This window comes from Atractosteus spatula, chromosome 4, assembly GCF_055471065.1.
Source record: "Atractosteus spatula isolate fAtrSpa1 chromosome 4, fAtrSpa1.hap1, whole genome shotgun sequence".
Classification (NCBI taxonomy): domain Eukaryota; kingdom Metazoa; phylum Chordata; class Actinopteri; order Semionotiformes; family Lepisosteidae; genus Atractosteus; species Atractosteus spatula.
In genome coordinates this window covers 12,883,365-12,905,314 of record NC_142709.1, presented here as the reverse complement: position 1 = coordinate 12,905,314, position 21,950 = coordinate 12,883,365, and the positions used below count along the sequence as shown (strand labels likewise).

At 49.7% G+C, this 21,950-nt stretch overlaps 1 protein-coding gene across 3 annotated transcripts in view; it reads right to left on the bottom strand.

The window, feature by feature from the left end:
- Positions 1-1,662: 1,662 nt before the first annotated feature.
- Positions 1,663-21,950, bottom strand: part of bcor (BCL6 corepressor) — a 61,084-nt gene continuing 40,796 nt past the window's right edge. For all 3 annotated transcript variants that reach the window (XM_088913247.1, XM_088913249.1, XM_088913248.1), the window contains 6 exons: positions 20,549-20,824; positions 12,067-12,233; positions 10,598-10,743; positions 6,002-6,079; positions 4,340-4,490; positions 1,663-2,895 (listed from right to left, as the gene is read on the bottom strand). In XM_088913247.1, the coding sequence (XP_088769373.1) occupies positions 2,598-2,895; positions 4,340-4,490; positions 6,002-6,079; positions 10,598-10,743; positions 12,067-12,233; positions 20,549-20,824 (1,116 nt within the window). In that variant the 3' untranslated portion in view covers positions 1,663-2,597. The remainder of the gene's footprint in view (positions 2,896-4,339; positions 4,491-6,001; positions 6,080-10,597; positions 10,744-12,066; positions 12,234-20,548; positions 20,825-21,950) is intronic.

Here is a 21,950-nt window from a genome sequence, read left to right as displayed (position 1 = left end):
AGTGATTCAACTCCCAGTCTAATTTGTTAATGATGCCTTCAGGCTTTTCTCAAAAATAAGGAAATGAATAACCGCGCGGAAGCAGAAAAGGACGCTTTTAAACGAAAGTATGTTTTCGTGTTTTCGTAAACCCCCGCTTGTGAAAGGACAACAGAGCCCACTTTTGCTGTATCGTCACATGCTACGTTTTTTTGTATCGGCAAATTAAATGCAGATACAAATATCTAGAATTTTTGTATATTATTATAAACACCGTTAATGGTCGAGAGAACTATCCTATACCTTTATACTTCATATAAGGAAAGCCCGTGGATCGATTTATAGGAACTGACCCTTCTTGTTAAAAAGCCTCTCGACGACTGGGATATTACAACGCAGCACGAATACCATGACATACTGTAGTTAGGTGTCATTAAAAATAAACGACATTTGTTTGTTGTTAAAACAAAAACTGGATTTTTATTTCCATTTTAACAAAACCCATTATAGCTCAATAAATTCCATATGGAAAAAAGTCGTCTTTTATCAAGTCGGTGACGTCGAAGAATAACGTTCTTTCACGGGGGCCCGCAAAACCACTCGGTCTTAAACGGGTTTTAGGTTCAGCTCCTGAAAACGGATGACACTTCCTATACATTCCCCCCGCTACTTCCAGAATTTCGTGCAGACGAAAGCAGTATTTATGACACTTAGGAATTCAATTAGAAATGCTGTCTGTCCGAGGAGCGCGTACAAATCGGTCTGTGCGTATGATGCCAGTTTCCGCAGCTGTTCAAACTGCAATGTCCGGCGAAGACGAATCGTTTTCAACTGCTAACGGTGCTGCTCAGACTCCGTACTCATGGACTCCCGCTGTTTTTCCTCGAGGCTGGAAAGGGAAAGCACAGTACGGTGCATTTTTTTGTGACAAGGCAGTTTATTCATTGATGCCAGCTATAATAAACCCCCGCAGCTGCGTAATATGTCAGCGTGTCTGTCGCTCGGCTAAATTCGGTTCTCTCAGCTTCGCGGCCTAGTGGGGTTTCGAAAGCCGTTTCCAAAGGTAAAGGATTTCAGGCTCTGCGGCTCCTCACACACGATCAACAGCCGCGACCATCGTGGAAGCGTTTCGAGGTATAGTGTTACAGTTCTGTGAAAACCGAACAGGTACAACTCAACGACTTTTCTCCTTTCATACATACATACGTACAGAGGGACAGATGGAAAGCGAAGCTGAGGTATCTTTTTAGCCTTGTGTGTTTAAATGAAAAGAACTCGAGAGCAGGATTCGTATGGTTGCGTACAGAGCATGTTTGCTCAATGCAAGAGCCGATCTTCTAAAGTTTATCCATGAATATTTGTGCTCAAGATAGTATCTTCAGGACCACATAAATAGTTCACCCTTGACATAATACACCCCCAGTTCCCAAAAACAAAGCTATTTTCCCACGTGTTGGGAGAAGATGCATTTTAAGATACCTGAACCTTACTGCAGAAAACATACCAATTGACAAGTTTAAAAACTCATTTGTTCAGATTATTAAAGGAATTACCAAAAGCTCTTTCAAAGTTCAGCCACACTCCGAGTCCTAAAACTCCAAGATAAGTATGGTTGTGAATTTATTTTTACCTCAGAATAAGCATGTTTCACAGTGGAAAAAAACACTAGCATACACAGTAGGAAACATATTCTCTTATGGTTTTATTGCCATTTATTTTAAAGGAACTTTTCTGTAAAATATAAATACAAATGAAGGGGTATTTTTTTAATTACAAAGTTTAAACACGTCTCCAAAAACGATAAACACACCAGTCAGAAACAGTTAACTGCAGTCATCACCCTGTTATGTACAAGTTCAAGCATGTTTCCTGCCAAACAGCTTATAACATTTTAGTATTTTTTAAACTTCTTTAATATTTTACAAAAAAACATGAAAAAATATTTTAGATTTTTCATCTTTAAATAAGAGATAAAAGTAAAAACTGAGTTTGAACACAGGTACAAAAAGAACTGCTCCTGAAGGCTGAGCTTTATGAGGAAAAAAATGCAGGAGGGCGTCTGGTTGCTATGGATACGAACTCCATATTTAAGAAAACTTTCTTTCAAACAATATTCGTTCACCTGACCAAGGCAGGTAAGTCTGTAAACAAATAATGAAGTGCACTGTTTAAGATAAAATAAAATATAAAAGCTTCTCCCACTGTAGTCACATGGAGGCTCACATGAGCTTTGAAAAGTGAGCACCATTCTTTAAAATCAGTGCCTATTTCTCTCTTTTTACATTGGGTTCATATTTAAAAGACCAGTTGTGGAAAATGCTGACTTCCTTGAGGGACAAAAGAAAAAGAAATAGGCAGTATATAAAATAATAAAAACACACAAAAGGAAATATTTATATATATTTATATATTTATAAAAATAAAATAAAAATAAAAAGGTAATAGTTAAATTAAAAAGTCCTTCTGAAGGGAACTGGAATTATCTCCCGACAGTCCGGGGCAATGGGATTTTCCCATGTTCCCTGCTGAGTCCAGTCTGCGCTTTACTCCAGTATGTACACTATGTACAGGCACGACGGCCGCTCTCCCGCGGGGAGTCCAGTGTGAAGTCCGAGAGGTCACGACCTCCCATGCGAGGACAGGGGGTCCCAGCGGGTGTCCAGGCACTCCAGGGAGGAGCCCAGCAGCGCCACCAGCTCCGCCGTGAACTCCACCAGGTCCAGCAGCTCCTTGCTGTCGGGCACGAAGCCCTCCAGCTCCTCGGGGCAGGAGAAGAGCTGGCTGAGGGAGGCCTGCTTGTAGAACTCGGCCTCGGCGATGGTGGCCACCTCGATGTGGGAGAAGGCGGCGCGGAAGGCGCGCGCGGTCATCTTCAGCCGCTTCAGCACGTCCGAGAGCAGGAGCCAGTTCCGAGGGCTGCGGAGAGAGAGAGCACCGGCCATTAGATCACACCACTGATCGACGTCCTTCAAGAGCACCTTCACAGCAGCTGCAAAGGCCCAACGCAGAAAAGCAGCCGTTTAATTAAACCGCATCCTACATTCGTGGAGATATTTGCGGCTCTCCGTCCCGCAGCCAGCTGATAACCGCCAACACCAGGACAGGGCCAGACGGCTCGCTGAGCCCTGCCTGAGCGATTACAGCGTTGAGCAAGAGAGCTGGACCCGATGGGGAAACAACTGAGCGCCGCCTTCCTCCAAAACTGAAAAGGGCGCACATCATCCATCCGACACGTTGCCAGGCTCACCGCGAGTGCGACGAATGAGCCCTGCCGGTGCGACGCGAGGAGAAACGAGCGAGAGTCAGGCAATCGCCCCTCCAGCGATGGAGAGCTATTAATACTCAGCAGTGGCAGCCTGCTCAGGGTGGAGTAGGCACTGGAGAGCACATGCCTGCTAAAGAGTGTGGGTGGGAAAAAGACAATGGGAGTTCTTTAAGTGGATTAAACATGCGTTTGGGGTTTTTTTTTCGGCTGATGAGAGGTGATTGATGCAGAGCGCTGAGGCTGGGTTCGCTGGGTGAGTGAGTAAGACAGTGTAGGAGGCAATTAGCTCTGTCTGGTTTTGTTTAGCTTACACGCAGAGCGCACGTCTTTCGCTGGCTGCGCTAAAGCCTAGCGGCACCCCGTCCTGCCTTTCAGAGCTGCTCTTATTTAGGAGGATCGAGCTGACAGGGAGAGAAGTGTTCCAGCGGTTGAGCCCCCGCGACATAAATTATTTCCACCCAGACAACCTCCGTGACAACTCCCAGCACGCTGCCAACTAATGACCTACAGCCCCAGGTGAGACGTATTACTTTATCAATACTCCAGTAATAATGATCCTGGGTTTGGTCATTTAATTAAAAGCTCTGCATAAGGGTGGATCCAAAACCAAGACTGGGAGTCTGGTGACTAGTAATTACTAGTCATGTGAGAGAACATTTAACTCAGGTAGAATGCTCCAGTGTTATTTTAGATTCAGATTATCACAAAGCATGGAGTTTTTAGTCCATTCGCCAGCAGAATATTACAATTCCCAAGTGTTTTTTTAAAGCAAGGGCTGTGATTAGTCTGTAAAAGCAGGCAGGAGGTGGCTGAAAAGACAGTTTGGCAACAGTCAACAGATCTGTTGAACAGCAAAAGGGTTAAGGCCTCTTTAATTTAATCCTGTATACTTAAAGGACAGGTAACTTGTTTAAAAAAAAAAACATTCAAATTGGCTTGCAAACACAAGTACTATAGCCAATACCCAGTCCTATAAGTAAGCGACCGTGTTCTGGAACTCTGTATGCAGGGAGAATGGCACGACAGTGCTGTCAGGCCGACAGGAGGAGGGTACTGAGCAGCTGGCCGGAGACATGGCACAGGATCGCCCCTTACCCCTGGGAGACGGAGACTTGAATGTTGTAGCAGGGCAGGAGAGGGCGGTCGGAAAACTCGAACTCGAAGACGTCTCTCTGCTCCTCCTCGGTCTCGCCGGGCCCGGGCGGGTTGGCCAGGATGTCGAAGGCGGACGCGTCCTCTGCTGGCTCTGGAGACACAAGAGCGCGGACAACTCTCACAACCGGATTCCTGCGCCGTCTGCTCGCGCAACTCTTTCATCGTTTAAATTTCCTAGGCCGTACTCCCCACGGCTCGTGAGGGGCTTTCTGTCAGCTGGATGAGCCACAGATCCGGGAGGCGTATTCCTCATGGGATTTGCTGCTGTCCCTTTACATAAACAGTGCAGTGGTGCATGAGCCGAATGCACTCGCACCATGTTTAATTGCCAGGTGTTCCCCTCAAGTTAGTTGCTACACTCCGTAAATGAGAGTTTCCTGAATAATTCAAATGCAGACGGTTCCTGGCAGGGCTGCTATGCACTTCAGAGATCAGTGAAAAAACCCTTTCTGGCACAAATGAGTTATGTGCTGCATCATTGTCTATTTATTGGTTTAAATTTCCCACAAGATATTTCCGCCTTCATTTGGAGGGATTAAACATATCAAGATTTATAGCTGGGAAAAAAAAAAAGCAGAGTATTGCAGCGTCCAGAGACGTTCAAGTTCACAAGAGTTAAAAAAAAAGGCTCTGGGAGGGGATGTGTTCGTTCGCGAGCCCGGAGAGCTTGTTTTTTTCCTCGTTTCTGCTCACAGAGGATAAAGATATTTCTCAGGTTAACGTGGACTGCATTTCCTCCTGGGAGGGGACTTTTCCACTCGGTAATGCGTGAGACAGACAGCCCCGTGCCAGCCCAGGAGCTCTGTCATGTGGGAGCTCTAATTGTGCCTCTGGAGCTGGAGAATGAGGCAGGAGATCGACTGCGCAGCGGGAGGCAGGCAGCACCGACTAGCCGCGCCGCGCTGCGCAGTTCACAAGAGCTCCTCGAGCTTAAACGGTGTTCAAGGAACATGTTTGAGAGAGCACGAGCAAAAAAAAAAACAAAAAAACAAAAAATACTGCAGCTTTTGGATTACACTGTTGGGGAGATGAATCCATTGAAGAAATCGAATGCATACTGTTATAGAAATTGTCAAGAAAGATGAGGATTGTACCTTTATTCCAAAGAAGTAAAGGGAAAAAATCATATAATGCAATTAAAATGGTGGGACTAAGATTGGTTTTCGGCTTTCTCTTGAACTTTTCCAAAATGGTGTCCTACCGTAACACAATAAACTTTTGTCATCAAGACAAAAAAATGATTTGTTTCAGCTGAAAAACACAACTGGTTTGCTCTTATTTGTAAACTTGTTTTATGTATTAAAGTGGAATTTAAAGCACAGGGTGACAGAGAGGGGCAGAGGAATAGAAAAGGAAGGGTACAGTAGCACAGATATATGCGGTCTTTCCATTAATGTAAGCTGAATGCAAGTAAATCAGAGGTCTTGTGTGGTAAAGCCCCCTACAGTCCTGGCCAGAGAAGTCTAGTATCCGTGAAAAGGCTCCATTAGAGTCTGCCCACAGGGGAGTTTCATGCTGTTTCTGGCTTTCCGGTGGATAGTAGCTCCGCACGGCCAGCGCTATCCTGCGGCAGTGTTCACGGAACAGCGCGCGTGAACTCACCGCACACGGAGCTGCCGTAGAAATCCCAGTACAGGCCGGGGTCGTCCTCACCGCGGCCCTGGAGGTCGGCGAAGTAATCTGTGGAGACGGCAGGAAAAAGCAGCACTTCAGTGACCGAGCCAGGCCGCCTGCCCGCCCGCCCGCCCTCCCCCCTTTCAAATCTCCGCACGGCTCTGCAGAGGTCAGAGCCAGACACACCAGACCGCGCAGCGCGAGCGGACAGGGCTTAATGCTTTGACAGCTGCTCCCCGACAGCCACGTGTCTGCCTACTAACCCTGCCTCCAATATCCTGGAAGAACGGGGAATCTGCCCACACTCGCCTTTTTTTGTAGCCATTTCTTTTATTCGCACGATGCCCTGTTAATGCAGATCTAGTGAATTCGCCTCCATTAACAGCAGACAGACAGGGAACTTGTCGGACATTTTCTGGGGCCTCGCATTCCTATTTCGTCTTTGGAACCCTCTCCTAACATTTAACCACACCCGTTTATTTTCCAACTCAATCCACCGAACGCGCAACCGCCGTGGTCAATCCGCGTCTTCGGGACAGTGATGACAAAGTGACTTGGCGGGACCCCGAGTGCTGAAGGAGTTGACAGATTTTCACGGTCATTTTCCTCAGCAGTGTCATTACTGCCAGACTGCAGACTCTGCCCGCGACACACATGCCTCATTACTGTTGTATCCCACCTCTAAGCTGAACAGCACGGATTAAACGAGCGGAGGGAAAGAGGTGTATGAGGTGACCGGGGGAGGAGTTGAGCCCAGGAGCAGCATGAAAGAGTCGCCATGGGGATAAGGAGTGCTGGGGGGGATTCATGCAATAGAAACCTGCAGGCCTACTGCTTTCCCATGGGGATTATCAAGCACCATCACGACTATCAAGGCCGCAATATCATTTGAAACACTTCCGAGAAAACCTTCACCGCTGCTAATAAGAAAAATCAAAGCGTGCACGCCAGACACAATGGCATCAGAAGTGCCAAGCGCCTGCAGGAGCAGATCGCAGCACCATTATAAATTAGTCATCAAAAATACAGAGTAAAATTGGCCAGGACTGTGTGGTCCAGACCCTCAAAGGCACTGTCAAGCGTTCTCTGAAACACCGACCAGGACACCAGCGGAAATCAGATAAAACCAAACTGAGGAGGCTCTTCTTTACATAAAGGGGGGGTGGGAGTGTGGAACAAGTACCCCATGCTGTTGAAGCCAAACCTCAGACTTCTTTCAAGAAATGGCTGGATGAGATCCTGGGATCAATGAGCCATGAGCTTGCTTGTAACGCTGGTGTGGTCGTTCAGATGTAGTTTGTGGCCCTGAGTTATTGAGAATAATGGGAGCTCTCGGGGGGATGGGTGCACGTAGGCTGCACCCAAGGCTGAACTGTGCCGAGAAAGAGGATGAAGGTGCACTTTAATTAGGGATAACAAAAGGGGAATGGGTGACGAGCACTTAAAGCACAGATCTGTACCCACATTTCCATTCGAATGTACAGCAGGTTGTGGCAGACATGACAGCAAAAGGGCTTGAAAACAGTTCACAGAGGGTGCCGAGAATCATAATCGCTTCATCCAAAAGCCTCCACCTAAACCATGTCAGTGGCACAGAAAGCAGGATGGGGAAAAAGCTAAAACCATCAACTTTAATGGCAAAGGAATTATTTCACTGTGCGAGAACTCCCCACCGGCCTCGGCTTTCTCTACCATCATGGCGACACTGCGTGTTTACGGCTCGCGAAATGGGCTGGGATGGATTTTTCTTCCATAGTCCGCAAAGCAGCTGGGTGTATAAATGTGTCAGGGAAGATATCTACTATTTGAACTTGAAACGTGGCTATACCTATTCATATTATGAATCACCAAAGCCCCCCCCCCCCCCCATCATACTGCAACACCAGTAGACAAACAATATCACTCCTCTTTAAAAGGGTGAAAAAGGGAGAGAGTGGAGGGGGAAGAGAGAGTAGCTTGATTGCGTATCTTGTTGTTCCCTGTAGCTACGGCAACCAGAGCGCAGGAAGCTAGCATTTTAAATGCTAAGTAGGAAATAATGATTAAAGAACGAATGGAATGAGAGTCCTAATTGTAGGCACGGGCTCGCGTGCTGCCTGGTGTTAGCGTTTTGTTTGCCTCCTCTGTGTTCCTCTGACTGATTTCGCTGCCTCCGCCCGCTCGAGCTGCCCAATGTAGGTCAGGCAGGCGGAGCGGTGATCTCTTCTGCGTGCTCACCGCTGCAGAGGAGACTGGTGGGCTGAGGCCGAAACCTCGGCAGCTCTCTTCACATTCGCCAAGCAGGCAGGCCGGCCTTTCCGGAGCCCCCGGATAGCACCGGACCGCACAGGAGCCGCCAGCTCTCCAGCAAACACGGGCACAGGTACAGCCCCGCTACGGGGCACCCCCAGAGGTTTCCCTCCCACAACCTGCAGAGCTACAGACGGACGAAGGCTGAGCCCCCGAAAGACGGAGGGAGAGGTTTTCGGTTTGTCATCTGGAGATGTTTGCCGAGAAGCGCTTTCCTGTTGCCATGGATGACTCACTCCTCATTAGACGACAACGGAAGAAGGGGACATGGGAGCTATTATCAAGGGCTGAAGACCGGGACCTTCCGGAATCCAAAGGCTAAACATACAACCTCTGTCCTTAAATGACAGAAGCGACCCAAGACTGACAGTTCACGTGTTCAATTCGACAAATACATTTAGAGGAAAAACAATACATGGTGTTGTTTTTCTCCTAAGCTCGTCTTGACAACAAAAATGTGTTGATGTCTGACTCTCTAAAAACAACCGGTCTCTTAGGGCTCCCAGTGCTCTATGACGCTGTGCTCTCCGCTGTTGTCTGAGTAATGCCTCAGACAGGAGACCAAACCAAAAACAAAATACCACAGCCTTGCGAAACTCTCCTTCTATCACAAAGCAGCACGAGTCTCCCTCCCAACATGCAGGAATTCAGAAAGGCTCGCAGGTAAGGTGCACAGTAGGCAAATATTTCCAGTCCCGACTGAAAGGGCCAAATTAAACACTTCTATCCCACTAGGCAGGCTTAGAATGGCAAACTGCAACAGCAAAATCCTATCCACATTTTGTTCTGGATTTACATGGGTATAGAAACAATTTGTGTTTCTCGCCAACAAGTAGAGTACGGGGTGCTTTACACTTTAATGTATATAAAGAAAGATATTCAACCACTGCATTTAATCCCTCTTGTTTTAAAATACAAAGGATTATATTGGAGAATTTTCGACAAAATACATTAATTATGCAAACACCTTGGGGAGAAAAACACCTTTGACCACAGTTATCCTAAATCTTAAGGCGGAGGACTCATTTATGGTTAAAAGGCACGCACGCTTGTATAGTCACGTATGATGCCTCTTTTTTTTACTGGGGAAGAAAAAATTCAAAATTCTAAAACACTCCAGAGAGGCTCAATGTGGCACAATGTAGCCGCTGTTCCAGTTATGAAAGGGATAATTTTAGAAAACGTTTTCGTGAAAACAAACGGGGGGGAAAAAAAAAAAGGAATTTCCCCTCGGCAGTCGTCACTGCTCAGAAACGCTTGGTGGTTTGAATCCGTTTGCTCGGATTAGAAGGTTGCCGATGAACCCAGCCAGGTGGGGTGAGTCGAGCCAGGAATCGAGAACAGGTCCTGGAGCAGGAATCGTGCAGGCAGGCTGCGCTCCTGTCTGTCTGGGAGGTAATTGGGTCCCTACTTGTTAGGCGAGAAAGAGACAGGTGCTACTGGCAGCATCAGTCCACCGGAGCTCAGCTTGTGAAATTAAACCGCGTGTCTAAGCCACCGAGTGGCACAGGAACACGTTTCAGCCGCAGGGTGAGACTGATTAATAAAGCTCTGGGCTGATAGAAAGAGAGGGGAGGAGGGGAGGGAGGGGGGAGGTGGAGGGCACAGTGAATTGAAACGTGAATGGAGGAACACAGAAGGCCCAGGACGCCTCAACATTTGCTTCCTCTGATGTTCTCTCTCTTCTTCTGGTCTTTTATTCATACACTACTCGATTTGACCAAGTCTCCATTGTCCCGTAACTGTTTCTCGCGCCACAATGACTAGAATCCCTCTGGGGCCCGGAAGAGAGCCCCTGTGCTCAGACCAACGACGACGGTGCTCACTAAACACAGCATGACAATCCCTGAAGTCATTCCTTCAACCGCCTGCAAACCCTTGTTTTGATTCCAAGGAGCAAGGCCTTCAATCCCACTACCATACAGGACCTTTCACTTACTATTTAAACACAACCACCACAGAGCGCTTTTCACTTTAAAAAGCGGGCTGCCTGTTTTGAAACTAACAAAAACACAGCAAAATCAAACACACAGACACAAACACTTCCTGCCCCCTCAGGGGTAAAGGCGTTCAGTTGCCCAATACCATGAGAACTTTTTTTCTGAAATAAATACACACCAGCGCTGCTAAGCAACCAAAAACACTGGCAAACGCAAGCGAGAGGCCGGGCGACACCATTTTTCAAGAGGTAACAGCGGTTTCCAAAGGCTGCTGCCGCCCCCAGTCCATTACGTGCGGCGACAGACGGAGTCGGGCCTCGACACGGAGCCGCAGAGCCCGAGCAGCAGGTCTTACCTGAGAGGAAGGCCTCCATCAGCTCGCTGTGGGTCATTTTGAGCACGCTGCGGCCGGAGTACGTCGCCAGCGTCGGATCAGCCCCATAGGAGAGCAGCAGCCGCACGATGTCCAGATGATCGTTCTCCACCGCGTCATGAAGCGGCCTAGAGAGTCGCAGACACCGGGGGTTACACAGGGTTCACGGCATCCTGTTCTGAACCGGGGGTCCCCGGGAGCATCGGCCACGGTTTTCATTGGGGCTCCTCCAAAGCAAATCAGCGAGTTCCCCTGACGGGTCAGGCCCGCGGCGCACAGAGATACATCAGCTTGTCAAGAAACACAGCTGTGCAGCAGATTGCCAGGAAGATCCGCCTGGTCAGACACTAAAGACCGCACGCAGCTGGGGCGCAGGCTGTCAGTCGGCACACGCGGAAAGACTCCTGCGCCTGCCACGGCTTCCCAGATTCCGTCAGGAACGACAGCGGAACCCGAAAACAAAAAACAAAGAATGGCAATTCACGGGATCGGACCCCAGGAGGGCTCGGGGGAGCGGTTTCTGCTGAATTGCATTTTTGGCTGTTTGGAATCCAAGCAGCAGCTAGTCACGCAGTCCCATCCCAGTGTCCGAGAGGGGATTCGCTGTGCACCAAACTAACGCAACAAATGGCTTTCATTACTGGATGCTGGAGGAGATTTTGGCTGCTTGCTGAGGCACCACCCCCGGAATGATTTGTGTTCAGACTTTTCCATTTAATTTTGTCGTGAAGGCAAGCTAGCTTCTGAAAATCAGACCTACTGTCCGTAACCGGGTGGCAAAACAGAATTTCAAAGTTTAAGCACACATCTACTATCACCTGTTCAAAAATCTGAGAATCTAATCAACTAAAAAAAAAACCCACAAAAGATCAAAATGTGAAATCTTCATCTCTAGAAAATCCCTTAAAATGCAGAATTAAGCCTGCAAGCTGCTTTGAATAACGGCAAAAAGCCCGGAAAAGAGTGACAAGATGATTAGGGGTACAGGCTCTGTGCCGATTTCTTTTTGATTTCTGCAAATGAACTGGAAGTTTCAAAGGTTATTATTTATTAATCACTGGGAAAAAAAAAATGACTAAAGTTTTTTTTTTTCCCAGCAGTTTTCACGTTAATGATGTTTAATACATTTCAGTGATGACAACAGCTTCAGCCAACCCCCCCCCTCCACCACCACCACCACCACCAAGCTGCAGGCAACTCTCTAATTAGCTTACATTTAAATAACAGACCTCCGATTTCAAAGCCGTGTATTGACGTTCACCCATAATTTGCAAACATGCAATTACAGGAGCTTCAGTAATACTGAAAGGGACAGACCTTGGTAACACAACGGGCTAGTGACAGGAAGGCGTGATTAGACGCAGCGCCTTTTAGGACGCGCGGAGGCTGGGGGGCGGCTCTCTCCCAGCTGGCGCCCTGCGGGTTTGTGTGGGAGAGAAGTGGCAGCGTACCTCGTGCCGTCCTGGGCGCTGCAGTTGACGTCGGCGCCGTGCTCCAGGAGGTGCTGGACGATGCTGAACCAGCCCCGGGCGCAGGCCTCGTGCAGCGCGCAGTACCCGGCGTTGTCGCGGTGATTCACGTCGCACACCTTGTTTTCCAGGCAGTACAGCACCACTTCCTGCAGAGAAGGGGAAAGGGAGCCCAAAAGGATGGCGACGTTAACAGCTGTGCGGGCCGGAACGGAAACCAAGTCTTCCGAGGCATTAGAAAAGGACGCAGGATAACCGCCTTTGTCAACCTAATCGGTGTGCGAGAGCTCGACGCACTTTCAGGCTTGCCCAGTGCCACTGCGCTCGGCTTTCCCCACTCCAAAACAATCTCGACAATTAAGCGACTTGGGGACTGAGTTCTCAGCTGGCTGCAGCATTCCTTTATTACATTAAAGTGCTCACACCACACGCATCGGCGCTGCCATCAGTCACAAGGCTATCACAAGAACAAGTATTAAACTCTTTGACATCCCCGTTAACGCCAAGACTGACCGTCTCCCGGTGGCTAAAGAAAGAAAACATTTTGTATTCTAAAAACAGGGAAGAAAAAGAGGGAGGCCTAATGAGCAATCACATGAATGGATTGTACTAAACCCGCACCCCTCCAAAATCAAGATGAGATTTGTTGGGGGGGGGGGGGTTTGGGTAGAGGAAAATGCAGACGGACAGAACGCCTTGATACTTGGTTTAATGGGCAGGATCGGAAGGTCAGCCCCACTCTGCCTTTAAAGTTGACAGAAACAGAAATGAGCAATGTAGCTACATTTAATATCCCCGGATTCAGGCAGAAAACATCTCATTTGAACTTGCGCAATCTTTTCGAATTTCTATTTCTATGCAAATTTGGCAGTCTCGGTCAGAGCTTTCGTAATTTTCCCCTCTTCTTCGCAAATTGGGAAACTGGGAACACCTCAATCCAATCTGTCAACAATGGTCAAATTAATATTTTGGACATCTGGAATATAAATCTACTCCCTGCAAAACGCTAGGTTTCAATCAGCTCGGCCTCAGACGACGTCCCTGCGACAAGGACTGGAGAACCGATTTCTCTTTATCGCGGTGGTTTCTCCGCAGGAAAAAAAGGCCATAAAACATAAGCAAGATGGGTGGGAGAACTTAAAAATAGTCATGTGCGTTTGCCCAAAAGGATACGATCGCTGTACAGTTCTCCCAAGTACAGTTGTAATTTTTGCGAAAACAAAATCTGCACTTGGTCTGTTCTCAGAGGAGGGCCTCTGGGTTGATACAAGCACACAGCAATGGAAGTTAAGTATTTTATGACATTCTAGACATTGATAATCACATTTGATAACAGAGGTAATAGATCATTAGGGAGTTGGAGCGTTTCGGAGTTAAATCCTAGCGGAATTAAAATTAAAGCGCTGATTAAAAAGTGGTAAACACATCTAATGGAAGTGGACGCGTTTTTCAGAACCCAGATTACACAATTAATGGATGATGCGTCTAACTGGGATAGCGAGTCTTGACAGGTAGATGCTGTGGCAGGGGTGGGGGGGGGGGGAGGGCTGAGGAAGGAGATGAAAATCATCAGAAGCAGAAGTCATTTAGTTGATTCATGGTTAATTTCTGTGCAGATGAGAAGCAGCATGTCCTGGGAGCTTTAAAGCTTCGCTTGAAACAAAATTATGCGTTTTTTTTTTTTAGCCAGAAGAAATGCCACTTAATGGCCTGCGAAACATTCAGGAAAAGAGGTACTTGAGACGTGACAATTCTTTGATTTGAAGCTTGTAAACCTACACAAAAAAAAAAGGAGCTTCTTTTCAACTCTGCAGCTGGTTAATTTGCCATGACTTGAGTTTGTCACCACTGACTCCTTCATTAGCAGAATAATCCACTGTTACACAAGAAGTCACCTTGCTTTTCACTGGGGTATAAAACCATTTCCCGTGGAGGATTTTTTTACCCTGCAGCAGAAGCAAGAGGCTCCTATACCCCCCCCCCGCAGTACTTCCAGAACTGTTAAGACCGTAAATCCTGTCCGTTATCAAACGCCTGGTAATCACGGCGTGGGCACGGACACTCATCCATCCAAACGTTGAGAGAAACACCAGTTGCTGGAAGAACTCGGGCGGGGGCCGTTCAAACTAAAAAGGAGCGAACCCAAACGGAGGCCGGATACTAGCCCCATCGGCCACGCAGGCCGGCCCTTTCCGCTCAGGGGCGGCTGGACGAACTTCGAGTGCAGGCAGCGGAACGCCCGTCTCCTCCGACCCGTGTTAAAATAAGCGAAGCCCACCCCATTCACATCCGCACTGCTTCACAGCGTGCCGCCTCTCGATTCCGCCAGCATGGGGATTGGTATCTAGGATACAGCATGAAGCGGCAACATCACCAGGGCCTGCACTCACCAGGCTAACGCGGATGGCAGCAGACACTAATGAGCCCTCTGTCCGAGGCATGAAAATACCCCGGGTCACATGACTGCGAGGCTGGCCTGCCCAGTAGCCACTTACTGCTTCCTGGCAGGCGGAGGGGAAGGGGGAGGGGGAGGGGCAGGTTAGAGACGTCGGGAGAGATGGATCTGCCCAGCGCGCTCGTAGAGCATTTTTAATTAATCCTTTCTGTAAATAAGAAATGAAATCACGGCGGAGCCTCACTCCCACTGCTGTGTACTGGCAGAATCCTATACTTCACCAGGAGCACCGGACCACTGCTTATGAGCGCTGTCCACTTGGAAGGGATTTCGACCGGTCCGTGTTTTCCCGCTAGCCCCGGGAATAATGCGTTGGAACACGCCAGGATTTTAACCAGCCAGGGCTTAGCATGGCATTAAGCAGAAAATTAAAGCTGTTTAATAGCTTGAGGAGGGCACAGGCGCTTATTGATAGCTGTATGTCTCTGTCCGTTGCTGGTGTCTCCACGGTGGAACCAGACATCTCCGCCTCCCTTTTAATCTCCCTCTCTGGAGTACTTGTCTGTGCCGTACACAATCAATGAATCAAAATGAGTCCAGCAGTCAGATACTCCCCCCCCACAATGTGTGCCTTTTTTTAAAGTCAGCCTCATAAGGAAAATGTATTTTATCGCACCACAGCCACCCCAGAAAGGTTTTTTTTAAAAAGCCCACAGCCCGGAGTCAAGATGCCAAATCTTTGCTGAAATGCTGAGAAAGATAAGTGTGCGCACAGCAGGTTGAAGACGGTGTTTCTTCCTGGTATTTGTTTCTGTCCGGGGTACACAAATTCGCATGTGAAATCCCACAATGCAGACAAAAAAGAGGACTCCAAATGAATAGCCGTTAGGCGTAATTCAGGCTTTTGTGCTGAGCTTTATGAGCTGCACTTAAGCTTGCCTGAGATGTACAGTATCTAATTAAGCTCAGGTGGGGCTAATTAAGCTCACCGTAAAGGCTGAAGCAGCTCTTCTTTCCTGCGAGGGCGGCATTCACCCATTGTGCGGCGCTGCCTTGTGTGCCCTTGCCCACCGAGAGCGGAGCCAGGGACAACGAGCCTGGCACCGTCACCGAGCCGAAGCCCGCCGGCGTGGCCGAGCCGCAAAAGAGGAGAGCCCCGTCCCTCCCCCCAAGTGACGTGCCAGATTCCAGGCCGTCCCGCGGCTGTGCCAATTAAAAACGCAATTTGTTGTTTTTTTTAATAAAAAAAAAAACCACTCGAGGTCTACGCATCTTCCTCCCCGCGCCTTCATTGAGATGCAAATCCGAGGCGATCTGGATCCCCCGACTGGGCTGCGAGGGGCGCTGAAAAGAGGCAGCAGATCGGGACGCGGATCTGTTAATTGAAACAGAGCTCCTCGCGCTCGCCTTCAGTCAGTCAGCCAGCGAGCGAGTCGGAGCGGTAAGAGCGAGAGGGTTGCGCTGCTTGGGAAGTGTATCATTACACTACAGCAGGCATTTTCACTGACAGCTCTCCGAGACAGGACTAGACTTGAGGGGATGGAGGAGGGGGGGAGAGTGGGAAAGAGGAGGGGGGGGTGTCTCTGGCTAAGAGGCTGTGCAGTTCCCAAGGAGCACAGCTGAAGCCGGCTGTACCTGGGGGCTCTTCACTCTGCCCCCAGCTCCCAGACGAGATGCGAAGGAATTCTGCGCGCTGCCTCGACAGCAGTTCGCACCGCTGTGCAGTCCTGGGCTGGAGAGGCGGGAGGCTCTCTCTCTCTCTCGCTCACTTTGGCAGCTCTTCGCTTCTGGGTTATTAACACGGCTGCCAGTAACCACAGCAGGTAACTCCGAGACCAGAAGCAAACCATGAAGACTTAATTTGCGACTCCCCTCATTAACATTTTAAACACAGCGACGGCGGGCTTTAAACCACGGAGAGCGCAGACTTTCACGTGCGGCGACAAGCATCGCAGAAACTAAATTAACACGAAGAACACAGAGGGTCTGAGGGACGAAGAGTGATGGGGACACTGTGTGTGTGTGTGGCAGAGGGGCTGTTAGCGTTCGTGAAACACTCTGTAGCGGCTGGTGAATCCAAACTTATTCCATCCAGAAGTAAACCAGACGCCGCCACCGGTATCGGCGCGGCCTCTGGCTTCTGACTGGATTGACTGCTCTAGTTCAGGTGACGGACCAGAACCCTCTCCCAGGGCCGCGACGGTCTAAACCAGGCCGGCGGGAACACGAGGGGAGGAGAGTTTCTCCCTCCTGACATCGTGGGACGTCCCCTCTTCTCTGCACGGCTGCTGTGCCATCGAGACATTCCCAGCAGCGCAATACCGCGCAGAGCGTCCCACTCACAAAAGAAAAAAAGCTTAAACGATAAACTCCGCAATTCGGCAAAAGAACGCTGCTTCCCAAATTTTTCTTCTCCCCAGCGCGGCTGGATGTTTTATGATACCTGCCATCGCCGTTTGTGCAGGTTCAACTGTTTCCCTGAAGCAGAAAATTGCAATTTGTGCTTTAAGACAAAGGCGTGAAGCGAGTGGCCTATTTTTATACAGCCTGTGTATATATAGACGGAAAACAATCAGACCTAAAAAAATCCCCCCCCCCTCCCACCTCCCACCTCCCACCACAAAAAAAAATAAAAAACTCTTCCAGCTGCCGCTGCGTTAACAAAGAGTGATTCACGAGCAGCAGTGCTCTCGAGACAGGTGCTGACCAAACCACGGTGTGGAGAGAGACCGAGCCGCAGAGCTCCTGTAGCTGCAGCTTGCGAATTCCGACGAGGGACACGTTCGGAATCTTCCAAAAGAACTGCGCTCACCCGGACGTGGGCGGCCGGATGGTTTCGGCCACTCTGAAGTTCTTGCGCCTCACTTTTGTGTTCCACAAGAGCCATGTTCTTCTTAAAAAAAACCCAGTGAGTGATGTCAAATGATATTTTTTGAAGAGGATTTCAGATTGCTCCAGACAGCTCACTTACGGAGCCTAAAAATAAACTCCAACGCGCTGGAGTTCTATTTTGCCAGCCCAAGTTGGGTTTTTTCCTCTTTGTGCGTTCATATCTCGCTGTACTTCACATGAAGCCTCAGGGAGCTGTTGGGGGCTTATCACACACAGGCAGTTAGGAAGGCACTTCCTGTCTGAATCCAACTGAAATAAAGGGAGACTACAAAAACAAGGTACTGACCACTAACAAAACTTCCCCTTCAATCGCGCCATACCGCGGGGCTTCGGCGGCTGGCCACCAGAACTTTAAACAACAGGAAGAGATAATGAAAAGGAAAGGCTTTACAGACTGGATGACCTCATGACTGAAAGAAAATGATATAAAAAAAGAGGGCTCTGACCCTCTCCTTCTTTGAAAGTGCTGTACAGTACACATCGCTGACTCAAGTGGAGAATTTAAAGGGAGAGATGGCACTGCCACTCCTAAACACTGAAACAGGACCTGGCCCATTCTTGCGCCAGTCTCTCACCGACGTCAGACCTGCACAGTTAAGCAGAGAAACACGGGCTGAGCCGGCCCCCCGTCCTCTTGTCTCGGAGGGAGTAAGTTCAAAGGTTCACGCACAAACACAAAAGGCCATGCCTCTGATAGACACGCGGAATAAAGAAAACTGCGCCTACAACTACAGCGCTAACAGCATAGCGCTCTCAAAGCGAGGGGGCAAAGACAACCGGGCAGGAAAACAAGCAGCCTGTATCTTGCCGTGACGGGTCCTTGGACGCGAGATGCGTCTTCTCCAACAGGAATAAAACGGGCTGTGTGTGCGGCGCGCGCTCTCGCTGGCTCTCTGCGCTGCCCGTACAGTGATCTCTGCTCCAGCCCTCTGCTCCGCTCTGACTGACACGGCCTTCTCCAGGAGTGTGGCACCAATTAAGGCCGCCTGACGCAAGGGCCATTTCACAAAGCAGGGTCCTGGTACAGGCAGGCAGCTAATGGCCTAAAACAGCACCTATTTAGCACCTTCCCCACAAAGCACCATCACCGAGAAGATTAATTAAGCCCTGGATCCCAGAGAGCACTTGTCGGATAACTGATTGAGCTTTAATGGCAAAGAGCAATTTCTACTGAAAGCAGAATTTCCGAAGGGGGGGACTGTGTTACCTCCACCCCCACTCAACACATCACCATCACGACGCTCAACGCGGATCTCGGCAGAAGGGAGCGGAACAGACGAGACAAAGGCCGCGCCACGGAAAAGGAGAAGGGAAACGCGGAGACGAAAGGGCGGGGGGGGGGGGGGAAGGAATAAAAAAAAAACCTTGAGAGGCTCTCTTTTCGGAGGTTAATTTAGAGAAGTCTTTTTTTGTCACAGGAGGCAGAGTGACTTAATGAACTAAGGCAGCGGCAGAGGGAAGGAGGGGAAAGAGGAGGGAGGGGGTGTTAATTTTCTCAGTGATAGAGCACAGAGAGTGTGTGTGCGTGCGTGCGCGTGTGTATGTGTGTGTGTACGCGGGGGTGTGGGGGGAGGTGGAAGAAGTAAACCTCCTGGAGAGAGAGAGAGAGAGCGCTCGTGAGAGCGAGCCGGGAGGGGAGCCGGGTGGCGTGCGTGCGTGCGTGTGTGTGTGCGCGCGTGTGTGTGTGTGTGCTGTGAGGCAGCGCAGACGGCGGTGCGATGCAGAGGCCGGGCGGCCCTGCCCAGGCTGTCCCGGTAAACAGAGCCTCGTCGGAGCGGCCCGGCTCTCTGACGCGCAGCAGCTGCTGTGCTCCACACTCGCGCCGCGGCAGCTGGCTCCGACCGGGAGAGAGGGGCGGGGGTAGGAGCGGAGGGGAGGAGGAGGGGGGGGGGGGGCGGGCGGCTTTGAAAAGCCCTTTGAAACACTACATTAATTTTAGTTTTCATCCGTGATGTTTTCAGTCATCATTTCCCAGCTCCTGTTAAATACAGGTTGCTGTTTATTGTCGTTAACATCATTTCTAGACGCCCCCCTCCCCCCTTGGGGGGGGGGGGGGGGGGGAGGAGGAGAGCGGGTCTGATCCAGGGCCAGTCACCTTGGCCGACTGCCCCGCGACTGCGAGTCTCCCAGCCTGCACCTGTACCGGCCGCCTCCGATCGCCAGGCCAGCGAACGCACACCTCGCACAGGGGCTGGAACCGAGGCAGGCACATTTTTTCACTCCCGTTTGAACTTGAACGCTTTGGTTCGGTCTTGTCCGGACTATTTTACTAACACACACACACACACACAGTCGCTGGAAAGGTAAATTCCTGTTTAGGGGGGGAATACTGTTCTGAAGAGCTGGGTGCCGAGCGGATCACGCCGGGGATGAAGACGCCACCCTCGTGCGAGAAACCCCAGCGGCTCTCTCGGATGGCAGAACCCGCCGCTCCTCCTAGAGCCCACCCCGTTGGGACACAGTACGTCCCCCGTCGGGGATAAGGTACTGAAGAGGAAGGGGGGGAAAAAAGCCTGCGCAGAAACCAATAAACGCGCCGGACTAGGTTCAGACAGAAGGAGCAAACTACCATTAAGATAAATTTAGACTTTTGCCCTTTACTTTAGCCTCTCGAGCTCTTTTATTTATGGAGCATGAACCTTCTGCGAGCGTCTGCCTGCAACGGTAATTGTTCATTTCCTGTGTTGCACGTTGGGCTTTTCGCAAACCCCTGCCGTAACTAATCCACAGCGTCATTAATCTGTAGAAAAATGAGACAGGGAAGATGTTGTGCAGCGCGCTCTGCAGACTGTCGATAGCTTTCGCCGGGGGAGAAGAAACTCGAGCCCGCGGCGGGGCTCTGAAGGGGTTAAGAGCTGCCTGGGATTAACGGGGAGAAGTGAGATTTTCCAGCGTGTGTGCTAAGCGTTTGCTCTGTGCCTGTCGGGGACGCTAACATGTCACACTAGGCCTCGCGGAGAATTAATGAAGTGCGAGGGGGCAGAGCGAGTGCAGCCAGCCGCTCCACGGCGAAGGAGGAAGTGGGTGCCACCAACGACAATCTGAGTCACAAAGAAAGAGGAAGAGCAGATTTAAGGAGAGAGGGGAAAGCGGACGGACGGGGTGTGTGGTGGTGGGGAGGAGTGGGGGGGGGAGCTTGCTAGCAAACGAGGGAGAGAGAAAAGCAAAGCCGCTTACCTCGTAACCCAGACGGGCAGCTCTTTGTAGCAGCGTCTCGCCGGCATTCTTATTCACGATCAGCCTCCGCGCCTCAGGTGGCATGGGCCGGCTCGTGGGGGTCTCCGCAGGGGGGCTCCCGACGGGCAGCGGCGAGGGGTGGGAGGCAGGCGACAGCAGCGAGGTGGGGGTCTGGGGCGCAGCTGGGGAGCCCGCGGGGTTGCAGCTTTTGACGGGAGAGGACTCGTAGTCCGAGACGGACGCTGACCTCTTCCTGGTGGACCTCTTCAGGCTGACCTGTTCGTTGAAAGAGAACCGACTTAAAACTTTCACTCGCTTTTTCGGGCCAAAGAAGTCAGACATTTTTGTATTTGTAAGCATCGAATCGGTCATTCTAACCAGAATGTAAAACACTATGATGCGAATACCGCAAAGTGACAAGTCATCCTAATGAAGTCATTTGACGTAAGAGAATACCTCTTATTTCAAGTAAAAGATGCTTAAATAAAGTAAAAGTAAAACCTAAAATCATTTTTTCCATTCAACTGGAAGCTACAATTAAAAAAAAAACCAACCAATTCAGCACAGCCCATTCCTGGCTCTGTGAGGCTGGGGTTATCATCTCGGCTGGTCTAAAGATGAAAGTGAAGATGTGCTAATTATTCACAGCCACAAGTTCAGAAAGCTACCCTGTGCTGGAAGCCCATAGGCACAGCATACGTTATTAAATGTCACTGCTCTTCACCAAGAGGAGAAGCATAAAAATATGATCCACTCCGCACACTTACTTAGATCTATGCAGTTCTCGTGCTGCAGCGCTATGGTGTTCAGCGAAGCCATGCGGATGTGTTCCGGCAGGGCTACAGCACGAGGCAGACCTCTTTAAATGCTTTGGCCTAATGAATATAGATCCGTGGGACCATAAAGAGGCGTTTTAATAACCTTTCAGACAGCCGAGTGTGTTTTGATTGTTACAGCTGTAGGAGAGGCTATACACAAGGGGAAAATCGTCTTCCCATTTATTTTGTTTTTCAGGTTCAGTTCAGATATTAAATCCAGGAATGTTCCTATTACTGCAGGAGAAGAGGCGTCTTTCAGCGATACTGCTGATGTCCAGAGAAGTTCAACGGGAAACATTAAAATGCTCCGCGGGAGAAAGCTCTCTGAAGAGGAACAGGTCTGCAGTGCTGGCTGCTGGGCCGGGACAGCTGTCTGCCCTCCCCCGTGGAATAACGTGGCAAACCAGCTGTCAGCACTGCGAGGGCAGGTCAACATGGCTGGGGTGACTCAGAGCCGCTTCGAAAACAGAACAGTTCTCAAGGCGCTTCCTCCCTCTGTCTACCGAGAAACCCCGTGTCATCACCCGAGCAAAAAAAAAAAAAAAAAAATCCCAGTACAGTACAGGAAGTCCCTGACTTACAAA